Below are 19782 nucleotides of genomic sequence, written 5' to 3' on the forward strand. Positions count from 1 at the left end.
TTCCTGTCCTCTAGCACTCTGTCGAGCTTCTGGAATTTGAGAATGCAAAGAAATGCTCTCTGATCTGCTCCGTGAGGTAGGAATAGCACCTCATCCAACAAGTCCCTAAAACAGAGCTATCAAAACCACAAGTGAATACTTGAATTTTCTGGAATGAGCTTTTATTGAAATACTTGACATTTAGTTTCTCTGCTAATATACTTTTGTCATTTCAAAGGGATGTTATACCTTGTCTGGTGTCTCTTGGGGGGCTTTTGGTAGTGTTTTTAAGAAGCAATCCATGTAAATACAACACTCAGGCAAAGGCTCAGGCTGCCTGAGGTCAGCATCACAGCCCCACCTGGGAAGTACTTCTGGTCAACATAGTCTATAATGGTTGTCACAGCCAACATAGTCTCCTCGCACGTGGGCTGGATCTGGTCAGGAGGTAGAACAAATCCATAAGTACCATTGTCTCGCAGTTCAAATGTATAGGAGAAAGGAATGCCAATCATGTGAGCCCAGTCCCGTGAGGAGCCTGAGTTACTGTCTGTGAATTTAAAAATAGAGGGGAGATATATGTATTAAGCATTGCTCTTTGAAATACCTCTTGTTAATGCAAGGTTATACCAGAATCCCTGAGCTAAGCAGTAATCATACATCACTGTGACATGGAGACCAGCATTTCTAGTTGCTCCAGTTCTTAAAGTCTTCCATGGAGTTTCCTAAGTGAAACAACTTTCCATAAGATGATATTGTACAAGAGATGAGTTCCACAGATTCTGCGTTTATAGCTTTTTGCCATGATCAGTGTTGGATACAAGGTGCATAGGCCATTTTTCTGTTCTGGTATTTCATTTCCTACATTGACATTGAACTTCTCTGTATATTTTTAAACACATATATTTTTAAACATGATTTTGTTCAAGCCTGAAAAAAATTCTGGCTACTCCTTGTATCGTTGTTTATCTGCCTCATGGATCTTTTTTTTCTTACCCATTCAGTTTAAGTACAAACCCTGGCAACATGCAGTCCTAGGCATGGACAAGTTACCTTAGATTTACACCACATTGCTCATGCAGAGACTGGCATAGACAGACATTGTGAATATGCAAAACCACGTGTGTACTGAAGCCAGCTACTTACTGTTCTGAGTGCCTGGCATGACTTCCTGCTTGGTGGGAAAGGATTGTTTTTACCAGGCAGTCTCTAGGGCCCTCAAGTCCTCTGTGTTAAGACTGTCAACTAAGATGAGCTGTCGTGGTGTGTTCGTGATGTGGCTATCTGGTCTGGTAGGAATGAGGCTGAGACTGACACATTTCGCACCGAACTGCAGGCAGCTGCAATGTGATAATGTCTGATGGAGTAGACCTGATTGGGATTTTAATTTTTGCTTGACTCCAGTGAAGACAAATAGGAGTTCTGCTGCTGACTTCAGCAGGGTCAGGATGATCTATCACCAATCTCTTTCTGTCCCCTGTGATGTATCTGTGAGGAATTCATGTAAGAACTGGCTTCTGATCAATGCTTCTTTCCTTCTTGCAGTCAGCTTTATGCGGTACAGTATTATCTTGTATTCAAATGACTGTTACTTGGATGTTCCACCAAACCAGGCAATTAAATATTACTCAAAGAAGGACCTTGGCAAAACAGCACTTGCTGATGTCTATGACGCAAGAATGACTCTCTTCTTTGAAAAACAGAGCAATTAAAGGGGAAAATAAACTTACATAAAATTAAAGAGGTTGATCCTACTTTATAACTGGTCCCATACTTTCCCATCAGGGCAGCAGCTGCTTTCTGTGCAACTTGCATCTGTATGTTCAAAATACAAACAGCATTTTTGTCAGTACCAGTAAAGTTGGCAATTATTGCTAGTAGTCCAAAATCTGTATCTCTTTCAGCTATAAGTTTACTTGTGATCAGCCTCAAGTTTTATTTCTATTAGTTCAGGACTCTAGAGAAACCCATTACAAACATCTGGGCAAAACGGTCTTGATTTTTTTTAATGCAAATTACATTTTAAAAAGATAACTGTTATTAGGTGGAGAAGATACTGGTTTTGTTTTAGTGCTGGAGAGATGCATTTTGGAGAATTAGAGCCTATGCTGCATAGCAAACTGAGACTGACTAGAGCAGTTATTGATCTCTTACACTTCTCCTATTGCCATGGAGTCGGTGTCTCACCATCTTTAGAAAATGAACTATAGACAGACTGAATCACTTCTCCAGTGTCTGGTATGAACTCTGAACCCAGGTCCTACATGCTCTTCACTAGTGCAACAGCTGTGGGAATGTTCATAAATATGCATTTTAGTGAACTTAAATTAAAGCACTCAAAAACTAAGGGAGAATAGTAACCAAAATGTAGGTGTCTACTTTGCTCCCATTCTCCAAATGAACATGTTTGTACCCATTCTGGATACAACTCTGACAACCACATGCATGTAACGTACTAGCATCCTGAAGTGCAAACACATTCCTGCATGCAGCAAATGATTGCAGGCAGAACTTGGTGCTCTTCTCTGCTTACCTATACTGCACTGTAGTAACACTGTAATAATTCACTTTTCCTACTTTAAGATGAAAGATTAGGGTTAATTCTGAGACAGAGAAGCCTTGCTGGTACTGCCCATTCAAGAGACAATTGAGAACGTTGAGGAGACCACAGCCCAGCACAAGGGCAATGAGCATGCTAAAGCCCTGGAGACCTGCCTCAAGGGAAGTTTTCTTTAAAGAAAGATCAACAGTTCAAAGAGTTGTGCCAGGTGCTACTGCTTGTACTAATTCTCTACTGGTGTGAAAGATGAATGTTTTGCCCTACCAGTTCTTCGTTGTTACTTGGAGGTGTGGTTGTGGAACCATATGGAGTGAGGATGTACTGTCCGTAGGAGTGTACTGTTAAGTAGCACAAAATGTCACTCTTCTTCTGTTCAATAAGCTGGACCACAGCTCTCGTCTCAGGCTCTGATTCTGGTCCAGATCCACAGAAAACTTCACTGGTGCAGTTAAAAGAAACACCAACACCTGGAGAGGAATACAAAAAGTGAATTAAAGGAGAAACATATTAACTCCACTTCATAGGGAAATTTACCTGGAGGTGTTCAGGTGTGTGTGTATGTGGGCAGTCAGACTAGAAAGCTCAGAGGGACTCGAATGCTTTACTCTCTTGCTAGCAACTAAAAATTGAAAATTATGAATTATTTTACACGCATTTCCAGGTTGGCTGCAATGAAATCACTGACACAACAACAGTATGCAACCTACCAGCAAACCTTTGGAGGCCCCTTGAAATTCATGGCAGATACAAATGTTGGCTGTTAACTGACGGACTCCTAACACTGGTGATGCTTGCTCCTGCAGTGAATTAGAAGTACAGTTGTGTAAGCACTAATATTCTGCTTCCAGAAGTAAATGCCAGTTGAAAGTCAATAGCAATATTTTTACAAACCAGGTTTTTACTTTTACGTGTATCTTGGTGACAGTGGGATGAGTATTCCTTTCATATAGGGTTTCATCTTATTTCAGAGACTTGTTATTATTCTTGCTTTATTTACTGTATAAATACTGCATGTATTTATTATATGTAGCTGACATGAAACACTTGGAACTTACTGCCCCAGGAGGAGTTAAAGTTTCGGTTCAGATCTGTCCCGTAGCAGGTGCCATTCATATATGGTGCACGGTTTTTCCTCCATAAACGTTCCTAAACAAAAGTAATTCCAGTTAAATAACTGCAACTTGATGATCCAAAGAGACTAATAATAGTATGGCATTGCACACCTTTTATTTAGACCTCTGCATTCTTGAGTAACTCTTGCATTATAGGGGACTCTGCTCAAGGGTGATAAAACTTAGTGATCAAACATCTTATTTATTACTGCCATGCTGATATCTTCCACAAGCCTTCATGCACCTTGAAATGAGCTTCTGAGCTTTTAAAAAACAACAATGTTATTTCTGTAGTACCAAACTGCTTCCGTGCGGTGTTCCACTTCTAAGAAGGACCTGACATTGTGAGGGATACTTCTTTGTCCAAAAGAGATGATAGCTGAACTTACATTTATTTCAGATTCAGGAAGATGAATGCTTTTTTTGCCATCTAATCTAGCTGCTCTTTGATTCATTGTTAAACTCACTGCCATGTTTGGTTCCTGCAGAACTCACTGCACTGCCTGTATGAGCCTCCTGGCTGAATGACCAGTGCATCCAAATGCAGTGTGTGGTGTGCTCCCAACCTGCTGGGGAGTAAGTGGAGAGACAGCAGGGTCCATGTGGCAGTAGACTGAACATTTTGGGCCGTCCTAATGTTCTGAATTAAAAGATGTTTCTATATTTCGCGTTATTCTCCATATCAGATAAGGAAGATTATATGGGAGAGCACATCTATTTCAAAGCCAGATAGCCTAACATTTGACCAAGTCTTCTGCCCTATGCTGCGAAGGTGATTAGATCTGTCTGCTAGTTGAGATTTCTTGCAAAGTACGACTGACTCCTCCAGACATGCTTAACTCTATCATTCAAGCCTTGAGCTGTTAGCAGGGAAGTCAGTCCATTCCCAGAAGCCTGAAAGCAATGGATCCTGTGGTTTTGACTTTCTACCTTCCTAAGGCTCATGACATTTGCTAGGAATTTTTTGCCCTCTGATCTCAAGTGACTGCTGATTTACCAGAAGAAAAAAAAACTCTCTGCCACAGGAGGATTTGTGTGAGTAATGATTCTGTCACTGTTCTCTGTTTAAATATAATTGCTATGACTGTGTCTAAAATGAACAAAACATGCTGTGCACGTCTAAATTTCAGTCTGGTCCTGGATTTTCACTACTTACTGCTTCCCAGGAATAGATATAACCATCAACATTGATGACTGGCAAGACGTAGAGATCCAAATTCTGAAGAAATCTTCTTATCGTTGCATCAGATTCGTAATTTTGCAGAATCTGAAAATAAAAAATACAAAGGACTGAACAGAAGAGAATATAGTGGTAATCATTGTAAAGAAATTGTTTAGAAACGTCATCAAAGAATCACTCACTCCTGGATATTACTGTGGTATCCAAGATCTACTTGATCCCCAGATATATTGAGAGATCTACCTTCTGCCATTAACAAAGTGACAGTGTATCCAGTTGTAGTGCACTTCCTAGGGTGCAGAGAATGAAAAACACGATGCCATAGGCATTGTGCACCAGGTATTTTAGAACATTGCTGTACTGCATTTTTAGGGATGTTTCATTCCAGGGGGACTGTGTCTTTGTGATATAGAGAGGCTTGATCCAAAAGCCACCATGGAAAAGGTAGAAATTGCTGTCTAGTTAAGTGTCTTTAGAATCAGTTTAGATAGAGGATACAACGTGCTAACAAATATTGTCCCGTATCCCATCTCAAACTGTGATTTGGACTTAGGTTTCTGTATTGTGTACTATTTTTGAACATCATATTTTAACAGGAAAAGCATAATGCTTGGTACCACTGTAGAGAAGAAAACTGAAGCATTCAAAACAATCAGTGTTTTTTATTATTTTGGTGGAAAAGATAGGGCTCACTTCTTTCACAAACCACTGGCAGAAGGCTGGAGCGATCCATTCTCTGGCATGAATCCCACAGTCCATCCAAATGATCTTTTTGGGTTTATTTGATGGTTGACTGATCTGAGAGAGTATAAAAATGGTCATTGGGCTAACTTACATTACAATAAAATAGCCTAGCCTAATACATGAAGAAAAGGATGTTCCTGGATATACTATTGAGTTATCTGAGATAATTATTATTGCAGACATCATTATGATAAGTTCTCCTTCCTAATGAGCCCATCTCTGAAGTAACTCAGGGCAAGAGTTTTAAAGTGCCTGTTGAGTAGAAGTTTCAATGAAACAGTTTCTTCTTCATTTATATTAGTCATTCACAGGTCTGATTGTTCTTACTCTGAGATTCTTTTTTTTAGACAGGGAAGCACAGAAAGGCAGGGAATCTAATTTTACTCAGTGATAGGAGTGTATTAGACAATAACTAAGCCAATTATTAAGATTACAGTTTTTACTAGAGCTACCAATAAAAAGTATCATGGAATACTTGTAGAAGAAATGTTATATGCTGTGAAAAATAAAAACTGGAAAATAAAATTCTTGGTCCTCACACACAGCTGTTGCCAAGCTAGTTTCAACTTGACTGATATTTCTAAACTCGATTCCAGTTGATTTGTCTGCTTTTGCAATATAACAGCAATAGCAAGGTTATAGTGATAGTGTATATGAACATTGGGAAATCTTACTGCACTGTAGGGGGAGCAAAACCATCTTCATTTCAGTGAACTGGAATAGGTACAGTCTTAGGGAAGATCTGAATCCTGTTTTCTTCTTTGTACTTTTATTTATTTTAATAAAGTTCCTGCCTTACCTGCAGATAATAAATTGTTCGATTCTCGACTGTATTCCCCAGGTAGTGCTGAGTCACCAGCTCACTGTTTTTCTCGATCTGAGTCATCCATTCATAAATCTGAAACAGTCACAGAGAGCGCTTGGTGCTAAGGGGGAGTTTCCTTCTCTTATCCACCTCTATTTCCAGATTAAAGGATTTTCCTAGACAAGCAATGTTTTCTTCAGACCTAAGCTGTGATATCAATCTGTGATATCAGTTAACGCTTACGGAAGGTCTCTCACTTGCCTGCAGGCAAAGACATGGCCATATCTCACTGGGTGGTAAAAGACAACATCACTGCAATACAACACTGATACTCTATCCCGAATCTTATTCAACATGCCCACCCCATTGGGTGTCTTTCTGTTGTCTTTGCTGGATGCAGAACCACACCATCAAATCTCCAGAACTGCATTACAATTACGGTATCTGCCATCTTAGTATTTATTTTCCACATGTAAGTTCAGCAGGAAATTTAGGGGTAGCTTCAACAAAATACATGAGGACGAGATTCTAGTCAAACAGTAAGGACTGATCCTTCAAAAAAGACCCCTAAAGCCAGAAGGAGCTCCAGTATAGCTTTCTGTAAGCAGGGAGCTGCTTCCTGTGGCAAATACAAAATAGCAACAAAGAAAGCAAACAAACTCAGGTTCATCTTTACCTCTTCCATCGGATGATACTCAGTGTAGTTGTAACCTTCAGGGACCTGCCTTTGGCTTCTCTCCTTTAGCACACTCTCGTCCACAAGCTCCTGCACATCATTTATCAGGACTCTGAAAGGAGGGAAATTTGGGAGATAGGAAATAAAAAAAATCCCTAATGATTACTGAAGAACTGTCATGGTGGGTACACAACTTATATTAACAAATAAAAAGCTGTAGCCCCTTGGGTTCTGAGCTGCCTGGCAAATTCATCACCATCAACAAAATGGTTACTTTTTTGTAAGAGAAAGTTCCAAGTGCTGAAGTCTTCATTGGGTTTTATGAATAATAATTTTATTAGATTTTTTTTTAACCATTGACGATTTAAAAAAAAAAAAAAAAGTTCAAGATCTTACTTTCCTTTACCAGTTCTGCTCCTGGGCAAAACTCTAAAATACCACTTTTGGGGAAAGTCAGGGGGAAACTGAAAATTTTAAGATTACTGTTTCTTTGTATTTTATAGAGACATTTTCAATTTGCAAAGACTTCATGTAGGTGTTTGGTGCACTTTGAAAAAATCAGAACAAACCCTGATCTTTTCTCTAAAAAGACCTCATTGCTTTTTATCTCGGAATTCGTTCAGAAAAGAGTGTGGCATAGGGCTGATTCCATGAGGAAGAGCAATCCATAAAGCTTTTGCCTTGGCTTCAGAGGACTTCATATCAGACACTGTTCTTTCTTACTGAAAGCGGCCACTTGTAACACTCACAAATCTGTGCTCATTGTAGGCGCTTGTGATAAGACAATTGCAAAGGTAGCTTAAACACTGATTTCAAACACCATAAGTGCTCATAGGCTATTCTGCTGACACTAGCACCAGTTGGCATTTCTGGAAACTGCACATCTAACTTTTAAGAGTGGTTACAGCTGACTGTCTCTCTGGGCTTTGATGTTTATTCACATCTGAACTTCAGACTAAAATGTAGCAGTGCAGATTCCCCTGAACTGAAACCACACACAAAATGCCTTATCAGAGCTCTGGAGAACAGAAGTCCCAGCATCTGACACAGTCAGAATATTTATGTCCTGATTATAATTTGTCATTTATGTCTCTATCTTTATTCACCTAACTGTCACGTTACCTTCCTTGCATGTCAACCACCTTCTAAAAGATGTCTCCAGCTTTGAATCTGTCACAGGAATTTTAACTATAACATTGCCTTATTCCTTATCTCAATCCCTCAAGCCAAAATTTCAGCTTGACTTTTAAATTATCCGCCTCTCTCTTTAGGAGCTTACACAAGGTGGATACTATTCTGGCTCCAATCCAAAAAATAAAATAAAAATTAAGCTGCTAACTTCTGATTAATATTTAATTTTCCCCTAGAATCAGCTGAAGCCATTAGAAAATGAATAGCCTTGATTGAGGCTAAATATCTTTTGGGTTGTTGTCTCGGTCTGAATACCTAAACCTGATGCCAGATCATGCATACTGGCTGCCACCTCATCTCTCTCCACGTCTGGTTGTCAGGGCATCACACTTACTAAAAAGAATTTGTCAGGCAGGATGTCAAGATCAGCTTTAACTCTAAACAGCTTTGAAGTGGCACCAATTCTCTTTTAGCTTATCTTTCATTGGTAAATGTCAGTGTATGTCCATAGGCCATTTGTCATCAGCCCTGAGTGACTGCAGGATGGTTTATATGAAATATAGCTAGCTGCTGGTTACCTGGAAAAGTCAGTTCCAAATGGGAGTGAGATTGGATGAGGAATAGATCTTATTTAATCCCATGTAGCTTTATAATCACTCTTTGTATCTGAATTAGATTTTCTGGTTGGAAACAAAAGCGTGGCCCTTGGCATAGATGAGTGGCTGGATAGCTGTGATAACGCAGCTAGTGGCTCTCACCTGTGCGCAGTGGGGACCTGCCACTGGGACCTTTGTTAAAGGCTGGGATTTTTCTCTTGCACTAGATGCTGCCTGGAAATTCTCCCTAGCCTGGTCAAGGGAAGAACAGTTAGGAAGACTGCAGTTTCTGTTCTGTTCCAGCTCCAAATTCGCAGTCCAGGCTAAGTGGAAGGTGAATAAACAGGGCATAGAGGAACATGCTTTTAAAACTCAGAGGTAGCCATAATATCTGTGCATCGGGCAAGATAAGATAAGTTGGAGGCAGTTGGAACAAAGATTGGGTCCTGTCATTAGTACTTGCTGACTGCTCATTGGAAAGGGTTTGATCCTACTGTAATAGCAAAGAAGATTGCTAGAGCCAGCCTTTCTTATCAGGAAATTAGAGGTCGTACTTGTAAGAGATCATATGTTGATCTAAGCTGTCTTTCACCTCCTGCACCAGAGGAGCTGGGACCCTTATGTGTAGGTCTTCTCCAGCCCGGATGTCTTCAAGCAGCTGGGGCTTCCACAAATCCAGCTAGGCAGAGGACAATAAGGAAATGCACAAATCACGCTCTGTTCTCAGAACGAGAAAATATATTTATTTAGAGTAGTTGCGTATCAAAACAATGGAACAAGTTTTTCTTCAGATTCTTTTCTTAACTTTTCTCCAGGAATCTGTTCCTAGAGCATGCAGCACAGGCTCGGTGCTTCCATTGACTGAGGCACCATTGATAAGTAGCAGCACCTTCCCAGAGCCATGCAATGAAACTGTCGTCTCCCCATAAATTCTTTCATCTAGTGGAGGGGCAATTTAGCCTTACACTAAGAGAAACGTCTTAGGTGTAGCTTTTTGAAGTTTACTTTCACCTTCATTCCTGTCCAAGCTTACATGCAAATCTGTTTTACATTCCAAGCCCCCTCTGTGCTTTTTAGGCACACCTGGTTATTCTTACTCACCATTAAAGTGCTGCAAAGATGCTGAAGATGCTGGACTTGCTGAAATGTTTCTGGCACAATATGCAAAACCTGATCTCTGGAAATTAAGTACAGAAACAAGACAGGTTTTAATATTTGTTAAAGTAGACATGATTGCCATAAATCAAAGGGAGGTATTTTCTCATGTGGAAGGAAGACAAAACATGTAAATGTTCTAAGAAAAGCATGTCTGAGTGATGAATTTCTGGAATGTTTTAGCTACAAACAGGACTAAGTGATGTGGGTTTTCTGTTGCTGGGGCATTAGGTTAGCTCTGCTTCCTTGCTAGTGGCAGTCCTTTATTCATCATATCAGCTTGCATGAGCCCTGGTGTGTGTTTCTGCCTCTGCAGGACTGGGGCCAAAACAAGATCACTGATAAAATCTCTTTTTGTTCCTCCTGTTCAGGAATTGTTCAATTATTCCAAATAGGCTTTGTGCTTTGCTAATCTATTTCAACATGCAAAAAAAGTTAGATTGCCGTGATATCACCAGTTGCTAAGAGACTGGGATGTTCACAAACTGCTCGCCATAAGAATTGCCAATTTATTCCACAAGCAGTGAATAGAGTGGTCTCCAGAAGCACATATTCTTACTCAAACAGCAGAAAACACAAAAAATGTATTGTACAGGATCTATCGTTTTACTATTTCCAAAAATGACACACAGATCCAGTGTCTGGGAATATATTTTCCTTAGGCCCCATGAAACTTTAATTTACAGCAGACTTCATCTGAAAAAAGAAAAAAAAAGATCAAAAGTTGGAAAAGAACAAATTAAAGTGCTTGGAAATGCAGAAAACAAATCTGTATGCTTTATAGAAAAAAAAAAAAAAGTAATTCTTTTTTTTTGGGATGTTCACAGATCAGCTTTCCAGGTCTGATAACAAGTGTGATATTTCTAATGAAAGGATTTCATAATAACAAGTGGATTTTGACAATTATGTCGTGTTTCTCAAAGGTGAGGTGGCAGTTATCTACTACTGATGCGGTCAAATGGGGAACCTGGGAAATGTGCTTACTTGTTAGTAACCAATAACCACAACTTCACAGTCTTCTTCAGTGACTTCAGTAGGCTTTGAAACCTTTACAGGTCAAGTAAAAAAGAAAAATATATTTACTTGCTAAGGCTTCTGTGATAGAAACTCTCATTGCAAAAGCCTTGCATGGTGAATCATTGTGGTCATCAATATAATATGCTCTCATCTGAACTGCAACTGCTATCGTTTGTGCTTCCATACAAATGTACTATTATCAGCTGAATATACATGCAAATAGAATTCACAATTTATTCGCATTATCCACTGAAAAATAGGAGGGCAGGATTTTTTTTTTCTCTCTCTTGAATATATCACCTTTGCTGATGGACTAACAGAACCTGATAGTTAAAGTGAGCTGTTTGCAACTGGTTCAGGAGATGCTGTTAGCACATAGCAGCAGCCTTATCTATGGGGCAAAATGATTACATTTGCATTGCTAACGGTTTGATACAACAACCATGGTATCTTTGAAATAGATCCTTGTAGATGCAGGATAAACATCTTTGCTAGGAGAATAAACATCTCAGCTGCAGTTCCGTGTTTATTCTCCAGAAATGCCTGGGCTTGCTTCGTGCTTTGTCTGTCAGGAAGGGAAACAATATCCTGTAATATCTTTCTATCCTCATTGACATTATGTCTTAATTACACCAAATGAAAGAAATGCCAGACAGTCAGATTGCTGCCAGATGGCCAGCTCTTATTTACTGATAAACCTTTTACAATAGCCAGTGTGGAGACAGATCATTTTTAATAGTACACTAAAATTAGAAAGCACACACTCATTTATGATTATGGACTAGGATTCTCAGTGCAGAAGTGCAAAGTCAGCCCATGTGACCATGCAAGAACAACATTTTTTAAATGCTATGGTTAAGCTTTCTTACCAAATTAAAGGACCATTCTCAGCACAAGCTGCATTTCCTTGGATGTTCATAGATCACACGCCTCTGATATTTAATTTCAGTTGTTGCATAGAGCAAATTATGACGAAAATGTTAGTCCTGCTGGGCTTTACCAGTTGCTTCATCTTTGTGCAGGTACTGCTAGTCCAAAGTCACACAGATCATTCTGTTAAGTGTGTTTTTAAATCCTATGCAAGTACTCAACAGGTTCAGTCCTGAAGAGCAATTAGAAACAAAATTGAACACTACATAATCAAGGGTCCATGAATTCTGCCCAGTGAAAACATCAGGCTCTGAGCAAGTCCCTGACACAAATGTAAAGATTAAAGGGAAATAATGCGCTGTAAAGGGAGATGTAGTGACTGTGTATGCTCTCCCAGGAGAGGTGTTGAACAGGTATACTGTGAAGGAGCTTATTTGCTTGGTTTTGTGTTCTTTTTAAAGCTGTATCTAGGGGATATAATTAACCCAGAAGTATTAATCACAGGTCTACTTTCCTGTTGACTTTAGAAAATTCCATATATGAAGTTCTATATGGATAGTTAGTCTCTGCACTGTATTTGTGCCCCTACTGCAAATCACAGCTGCTGTAAAGGCGAAGAGTGACCTGTCATTCCTTGTAAAGTTGAGGGTTAATGCCTATCAGAATTGTTTAGACAGGCAAACAGCACAATTTTATATCACTCATTTCTTACGAAGCAGAGTTGAGAATGGAGAATACAGCAAAAGCAGGCATTTCAGACTTTTCAAAAATACTTGCAGTTAAAAAAAGTGATAATCTCATTTTATGAACACCTTTGGATGAAGATTGTCTGGACCAATTTCATTGGCTTTTTAAATTATTTTTACAGATTTAAAACAGGAGTTCAGCATCTGAGCATCCTCTTCACATAACCCCAGATTTCTTTTATTAATGGATCTAATTTTGCTCAATCATTTTGTACTCCGAAAAAGTATTTTATTCCTACAGCATCTGATTTCAAAAGTTCATTTCAGAAGTTTTGAAAGAGGATCAGCCAAATGATTTTCAGCTAATGATAGCAGAGATGCGTTGCAGGGACATGTTGCGTCTCCTGTAGCTGCCACCATATCTTTGTTGGCTTGGATTGATTCACTCTTTCTCATTTCTTGTCTGTATGTTTTCTTTTTTCAAATCTTACAAATTTACAGGTTAGTAACCCTTCATCCACATTTTCATTTCAGAGATGTTATTACTATTTTTACACAGTTCCTGAGAATGTCAGTGATTGCATAGTTCTTCATGACCCCCTTCACACTCACCCATCATATTGCAGATCCGAGCAGAGTTTTCCAGGAATTAGAATCCCCAGAGAAAAGGTCATCCCAAGAAAAAGCCACATTTTTGTGCAAACAATCCAGAATAGATGAGGATAGATCTGGACTAAAAGCTTCATTTGCACAATTCTATTATATAACCAGACCTACCCTTGTTCAATCATTAACTTCACGTTGATATAGTTGTACTTTTTGTTAATTGTTCAAGCTTTCTGTTTCACATCCCAAAATACAAACATATACAAATAGCATTGTTCTCACTGCAGCACCCCTTTTAAGAAGTAAGATTTTTTTTTTATATATGCTACCTTCAAACCTTTAAAAATGTTATATGACCACGTTGGCAGTCTGAAGAAAATGTTACCTGCAAGGTCTATGGCAACTAGTGAGGATTATGTAAAAATTACAGGGGTAGGAAGAACAAGAGAATACTGGAAAAATAAGCTCCATCCTTGCTTTGTTCCTTCCCATGTGTATGTCCTTGTGGAGCACTTCCCTGACCTTCTGATTGCAGTTTTGTCACTTGGGTAGCCGAGAAGAGAATGTAAAAGAAACAACCAATATTTGTTTTAGAGGGAAAGATATGGGGATTGCAGAGTTTCACCTAAAACCACATTCAGTTGGGCCAAATCAGCCCTGGGCCAAATCAGTCCCAGGCCACACACTATCAACTTTACACTGCCATAAAAAGTGTTTTGATATGCTCAAAATGGTGGGTTGGTTACTGTCTGAAATACTTCATTCCCTATTTAGTTCATGTATCACGAGTGAGCAGTTGAATTCCTTCCTTAGTAGACTACATTTAGACGTATAGCACAATTCTTCAGAAAGAAATTGCTTCACTGAACTTCTCTCTTGGAGTAAAGCCATCCCATTGTCGTTTAATACAGCAGACTGCATGGATTTTGAGTGAAGAAAGTCCAGTAAGTCAGTTTGTTTGTGTACACATGCAATGAATTTTAACTGTAATCATAGTATCCTTCTCAGCAAAGTCCTCTTACATTACTGCCAAGGCTGTCATCAAGGAAACAGACAGCAAAACTGACCAGCTTAACTCAGAAGTGTGTTCTCACAAAACCAGTCTGCATTCAAGAGAAAAATATGCTCTTCTTCATAAATCACACCAGACCTTTCCCATTTTTTGCCTCATATTGTTACTTGCTCGACTGCTTGATTGTAAAAATGATGAATATTTCCCTCCATGCAGATACCCAACCCACAGTGACTTCCAGAAGAGCTGAAGGAAGTCCACCTTCACAGGATTGATAATTGTCCATCCTTACAGCAACTCCATCTGTGTAGGAAACAGAAAAACAAGCTCATGTTTGAAAGTCCATATTCCATGTTGACACCTCTGCTCAGATAACCTTTTCTTGTTCTTCCTTTGTCCACACTATGGCTATGTGAGGTAGACTAATGTTTTGAATTATCTTTCCTGTGGTAGTGTCTGTGCCCTTTTACCAGAACTGGCTTTGAAGGGAGCTCAGTCCCTTGACAGGGACTCAGAATCAAGAGACAAGAAAAATGGAGCATAGAGTAAAAAAACAAAAGGCTTCATTATGTGTTTTTTTTTTTTTTTTTCAAAAGAAAAAAAAAAAAGGTATATACAAATGGCACAAATCATGATATATGATAAAATTCAACTCCAACCATATCCTTACACCTTCATCCTGAAAGTAGAATCTATATATTTGGTGGTGAAATCATTACTCCTCTGATGCCAAAGAGTTACTAAGATAGATAGGGTCATTTTGCTTTTCAGGCATGGGATTCAGAAGAAATGACAGTTGCTTGTTAGGTCTTAGATTCAAATTCCTTTGAAGTCTACTTGATTTTAATGGGCTTTAGATGAAAGTCCTGTACAAATAATCATGGACATTTCTCACCGATTTAAAAAATGGACTTGTTTGGGGACTTGGGCAGAAGATTTGTTCATAAAAGAAGATACTGAAGTATGTACTTAATGTTCAGTTTGTAAGCAGCATTGCTGAATTTGGAATAAATGCCATTAGAGACATTATTCTGCCACCAGTGCAAAACTACCTTGGGACAAACAGTTAGAGTCAACAAGCCTATTGCCCTCTTGGGCATAAATAATGTCTCTCTCAGAAATAAAGCCTGTTCTTTGGTCAGGTTCTTACTGGCAGCTGCTTATCTTTCTAGCAAATGTGGAAGGCAGCTTAATCCATTTATTCCCTCCTGGAAAACTGTGTAAAAAGACATGGTATGTTCTGAGGAGAGGAAAGGTCATAAGTATATGGCCATGTGAAACCATGCAGCGTCCTTTCTTCCAAACAAGTTTGCTCTGCAGTACTTGCATACGTTTTCTTAGAGCTTCAAAGCATTTTTTCAGCATCAGTTTAACCTCTTAACCGCCTCCTCGACAAGCAAATATTATTTCCACTACTTAGAAGATTAAGAAAAAAGGGGAAAAAAGTGACTCCCCCAAGGTGACATCGGAACATTGCTGCAGAGCCAGGAATAGAACTCAGATCTCCTGACTCCCTGTCTGGTGCTTCCTTAAATATATGACCATCTGCTCTCCTGCTGGAAGTATAGATACTATATGCTGACTCCAACAAGCTGGCTGCTAAGCCTGTTAGTTTATCCTCTTTTTATCCCATACTGATATCATCTCAAGCTAAGCTTTTGGCCTGGAGTCAAAGTGATTTCCAGTGTTTGAATGATTCGACCTGCTTGTTATTGTTTTAACCTTGCACCACACATATGCTCAGCTATTTGTGACTTATCTGCATACAGTCTGTTTAGTAACAGCCACAAGCTAGAACTGTTTTGTTTAAAGATTCCATACTGAAGCGTAGCACATGTTTTAAACAATTATCAAACAGCGGTGAGTTTGATCCTGGTAGCTGCCTGCACCCGGATTTCCTCCTGAGCTGCATGTAACTTTCAAGGACAAGGAGCTTATTAAGATGAAAAAAAAATATATATATATGCTCTTGTATCTCTCCACAAACATCACTTCACCACATCAAGCTTTCCCAGTTCCACAGCTAACTCCCATACTGACTCCATCTGAACTAAAAATCAAAGTAGAACTAGATGGAGTTCAAGATGATCATTATTTTAATCATCACCTTAATTCTGGCAAAATAATCTTCCAGTAAATTTCCCTCTTTCATTGCTGCAGAAAGCTCATGGTATATGTCCAAGTCAGAATCATCACTCAGTAGGGTCAATACAGTAACATGCTGAGTAATGTGCCTTAAATCCTAGTCTTCTGCTCCAGTGAAGAAGTGGGTTGGGTAATTCAACTGTTTTACTAAAATATCCTCTGGTTATCACTGTGGCTTCACTTTGAGGAAGCACACAATGAAATGATAGATCTGTTTCCCATTGACTTGTCATAGCAGATAGCTTATTGCATAGTTACTGTCTTTTTCTGTGAGTACTAAAAGTATTCTCTGTCTTTCTGAGCAATACTCCAAATATTCCAATGCATTCTACAATATTAAGTGAATGGACTTAATTCTGTAGCGCATGCATCTTCAGCAATATGCTGTGTGGTTTGCAATTCAATTCGTTGTTCCTCTTGGTATACTACGTCTTCACCTTTCATAACTTTGTTAGAGAAAGGTTTGTCTGAAATTCTCTGGACTCTGTTGTGATTTGACAGTGTTAACAGTTCTCAAGCCTCATTACCTCCAGCCACAATTCTAGCATAGATGGGAATATACTGGAAGCTGAGTTTTCCTCTCTCTCTCTTTCTCTGATTTGATACTGAAAACACTCCATTAAACTTACATTTGGGATTTAAAAATAATCTTAAATAAATTCCAGCCAACATACGCTAGATTAGAATGACATTACTAGCAAACCTTAAAATTAGTTCCACTAAGCCAACTGTTAGTGTCCTGCAGATCACTGACTGACATAGGACACTTAAGCTTTAGCTGACTGGAACTAATTTGACAATTGGTACATGACCTAATGATTTCAAGACATACACATTTACAAATGCTTTCAAAGATTTTTCCACAGTTTTTATAGCACTTACACACATGCATACTCAGATATTTTGATTCAAAACTGGAAGTTTAAGTGTATTGTGTCACTGTAAGAAATAACACCTGCCTTTTCTCCACCAGTCCCATGATACAGTTTTTAGACAACTTCATTGTCTCAGAAGTGCATCAAGTACCCATTCGGTAAGCAGCTCCTTATGGAAGCAGGCTGGCAAAATATGTATTGCTTTAATGAGGCTGGCAGCAGCTTCCTCAGATACCAGTTTCCTTAAGCAGGAAAAGAGGATGCTATTAGCAAAATGCCTTTCCTTAGTTGGCCTATTTTACCTTCATCTTTCAAACAACAAAATGTCACTGCTAAGAAACCTTGAGGTGCTCCTTTAACATAGAGCCTGAATTCAAGGTGGTATTTACAGCTTGTTGCTCAGGAGTAACAAAGTTTATTTCTAGGAGTGAAGGATGATCCCCTTTACCAGGAGTTGTGCGCAAAATCCTAGAGCCCTTATGTAAACTCCAGTAGGAAATTTGTCCGCATGAGGATTGTGCAGTTGAAAAAAAACACTAGTAGTGTATTTCAGGTGCAGTGGCAAATTATTGAACCTAAATTCCATGCATACAAGCTGGCTGCAAAATAATGCCCTTTTAGCTTGATCAAAGGAAAGATTCCTTTTGCTGGCAGTTTTTAATGGGTCTGAATTTGCTGTCATAAGGAGCAGTTAAATTTTCACACTCACCTTCTCCAGTCCTGAAAAGTTTCACTCCTAAGAATAGCTCCTGGTGACATGATTAGAACTTATGATTTCAAAGGTTCTGCTTTGGGACAAAAGGATTTTCATAAGTGTCTGATACTGTAATAAGGTTCTGAGTGGGCAAGAATTAGATGAGAATCCTTGATGGTATGAAGAAACAAAACATATTGTAATTTTTTCGTTGTCAAAACAAAGTGTGGTTTGTTTTGATGAGATCTTTTTAACGAAGATGTCACATAACATTGTAAGTGTATTTTGCTTGTATTTTTAAATACAGTAATTACCTTTGTAAGTAAATGAACCAATATTACTTTATTGCTACTAGCAGAACTGTGAAAGACTGCACATAAGCCTCTATTACTGCTTAATGGTTAAAAAAACAAGCTTACTGCACCACATTCTAGAAAAACTAACATTATTTTAATGAGTTCTATTACAAGCCCTAAAATACTGTATGAACTATTTAAACATGGCATAAATTATTAGATGCAAATATCCTTGCACACAATTTCTTAGACTCAAACAATCTATACTATACTCACTTTAAGTTAAGTAATTAGCTTTTGCAGCTATGAAACATTTTCATATTAACCTTTGGCCTCAGTTCTATCAGCAGTGATACCCATACTCAGCTTTCTGTTTAATACCGGCACCACCAAGCATAACAGTATTGCTCGTGTGCTTGCAGTTTTGGATGTAAGGCTATGCAAGGTGAGTAGTACTCACCTTGCATATTATGATGAGGAATTCCCTGAGGAATCACAGGAATGATTGCTGAAACCCGTAGTACTTGGCAAAAGATCCTGAAGCAAATCTTGTCTGAGTTAGAGAAGTCTCTATTCTGCATAGCTTATCCTGAGTAGAATTTCTGGGGTATTTTTGCAAATAAGTCTTAAAAAAATTTGTACGCCAGGTTTGGAGTGTGTTATATGTGTACAAATGTGATGTGCAGTAGAAATAACTTCCATTTTGGTGTTTGATTTTGTAAAAAAAAATGTTGCTGCTAATAGTATCTGAGGGAGGGGACTGGATGGTGTAATTTTGACATGCTTGTGACACTAAGTTCGCAGTAAGGCTGTTGACATGGCTTGCAGCGAAGAGTTCTAGTCACAAGTTTGGGGGCTCTTCAGTGAAGGGGGCTGTTACTTGTGTAATTAGCCAAGGCCTTCTCCACACTCATGGCTAACAGCTCTGAAAACATCAACCAGCTCTGCCTGGGGGAGCAAACAAATCCAAGCATCTTGACCTTGGAACATCCCCATTATACAGACGGGAGCACAGGCACCAGGCTGGGCTGTGATTATTACCTCTGTTGGCAACCAGGACATTCCTTGGTGTCATGGCACAGCCGAGATGCGTGCAAGTGACAGGTACCTGAGTGTACTATGAGATCTTCCTAAGTGACTTGCCCATGAGCAAACATATAAGCAATGGCAAGCAGGGAGCTGAACTCGGATTGTCTGTGTCTCCACCCAATGCCGTGGTGCCAATGTTCTTTTCCTCTGTTCAGATAAGGTGGTTTTGATACCTTTATTGTTGTTCTCCTCATTTTTCCTCCTTCAAATACTGAGCTGTTAGGTTAGGCAAATGAGTATCAAGTAACAGCAGAAACAAAAAGATGGGAAAGTTCTCTTTTTATTCTGTATTACCAGAAATCACACCAGCCTTCATCCACATCAGTAGTACCCTTTAGGGGGAGTACTGACTCTACTGAGAATGAAATCTTGCTGACATCAGTGAAGCATTCGTAGTTTTGTACTGTTCCTTCAGCATAGACTGATACAGAGGAAATCTCCAAACACGTCTATTTTTTGCCAGCTTAACTTTTCAGATCTCCATCATTTTCCTTACATTATATGAAAGTAACTCAGAATGAAGATTCATTTAGCAGAGATTATGTTCCCTGAAC

General features: G+C 39.0%; 1 protein-coding gene across 1 annotated transcript; it reads right to left on the minus strand.

The window, feature by feature from the left end:
- Positions 1-266: 266 nt before the first annotated feature.
- Positions 267-13203, minus strand: CPO (carboxypeptidase O). The gene is made up of 11 exons (XM_032190599.1): positions 13124-13203; positions 9885-9960; positions 9338-9462; positions 7057-7168; positions 6375-6473; positions 5525-5629; positions 4808-4918; positions 3595-3685; positions 2804-3006; positions 1710-1794; positions 267-529 (listed from the first exon to the last, which is right to left on the minus strand). The coding sequence occupies exons 1-11, from the start codon at positions 13201-13203 to the stop codon at positions 267-269; spliced, it is 1350 nt and encodes a 449-aa protein (XP_032046490.1).
- Positions 13204-19782: the final 6579 nt, after the last annotated feature.

Source organism: Aythya fuligula, chromosome 6 (assembly GCF_009819795.1).
Source record: "Aythya fuligula isolate bAytFul2 chromosome 6, bAytFul2.pri, whole genome shotgun sequence".
Classification (NCBI taxonomy): domain Eukaryota; kingdom Metazoa; phylum Chordata; class Aves; order Anseriformes; family Anatidae; genus Aythya; species Aythya fuligula.

Coding starts and splice junctions, on each gene's coding strand:
- CPO (XM_032190599.1), bottom strand. CDS start 13,203: ATGTGGCTTTTTCTTGGGATGACCTTTTCTCTGGGGATTCTAATTCCT. Junction 4,919..5,524: donor GCCAGTGGTTTGTGAAAGAA/GTGAGCCCTATC, acceptor TTTTATTTTCAG/ATTCTGCAAAATTACGAATC. Junction 3,686..4,807: donor ATATCTATTCCTGGGAAGCA/GTAAGTAGTGAA, acceptor ACTTTTGTTTAG/GAACGTTTATGGAGGAAAAA.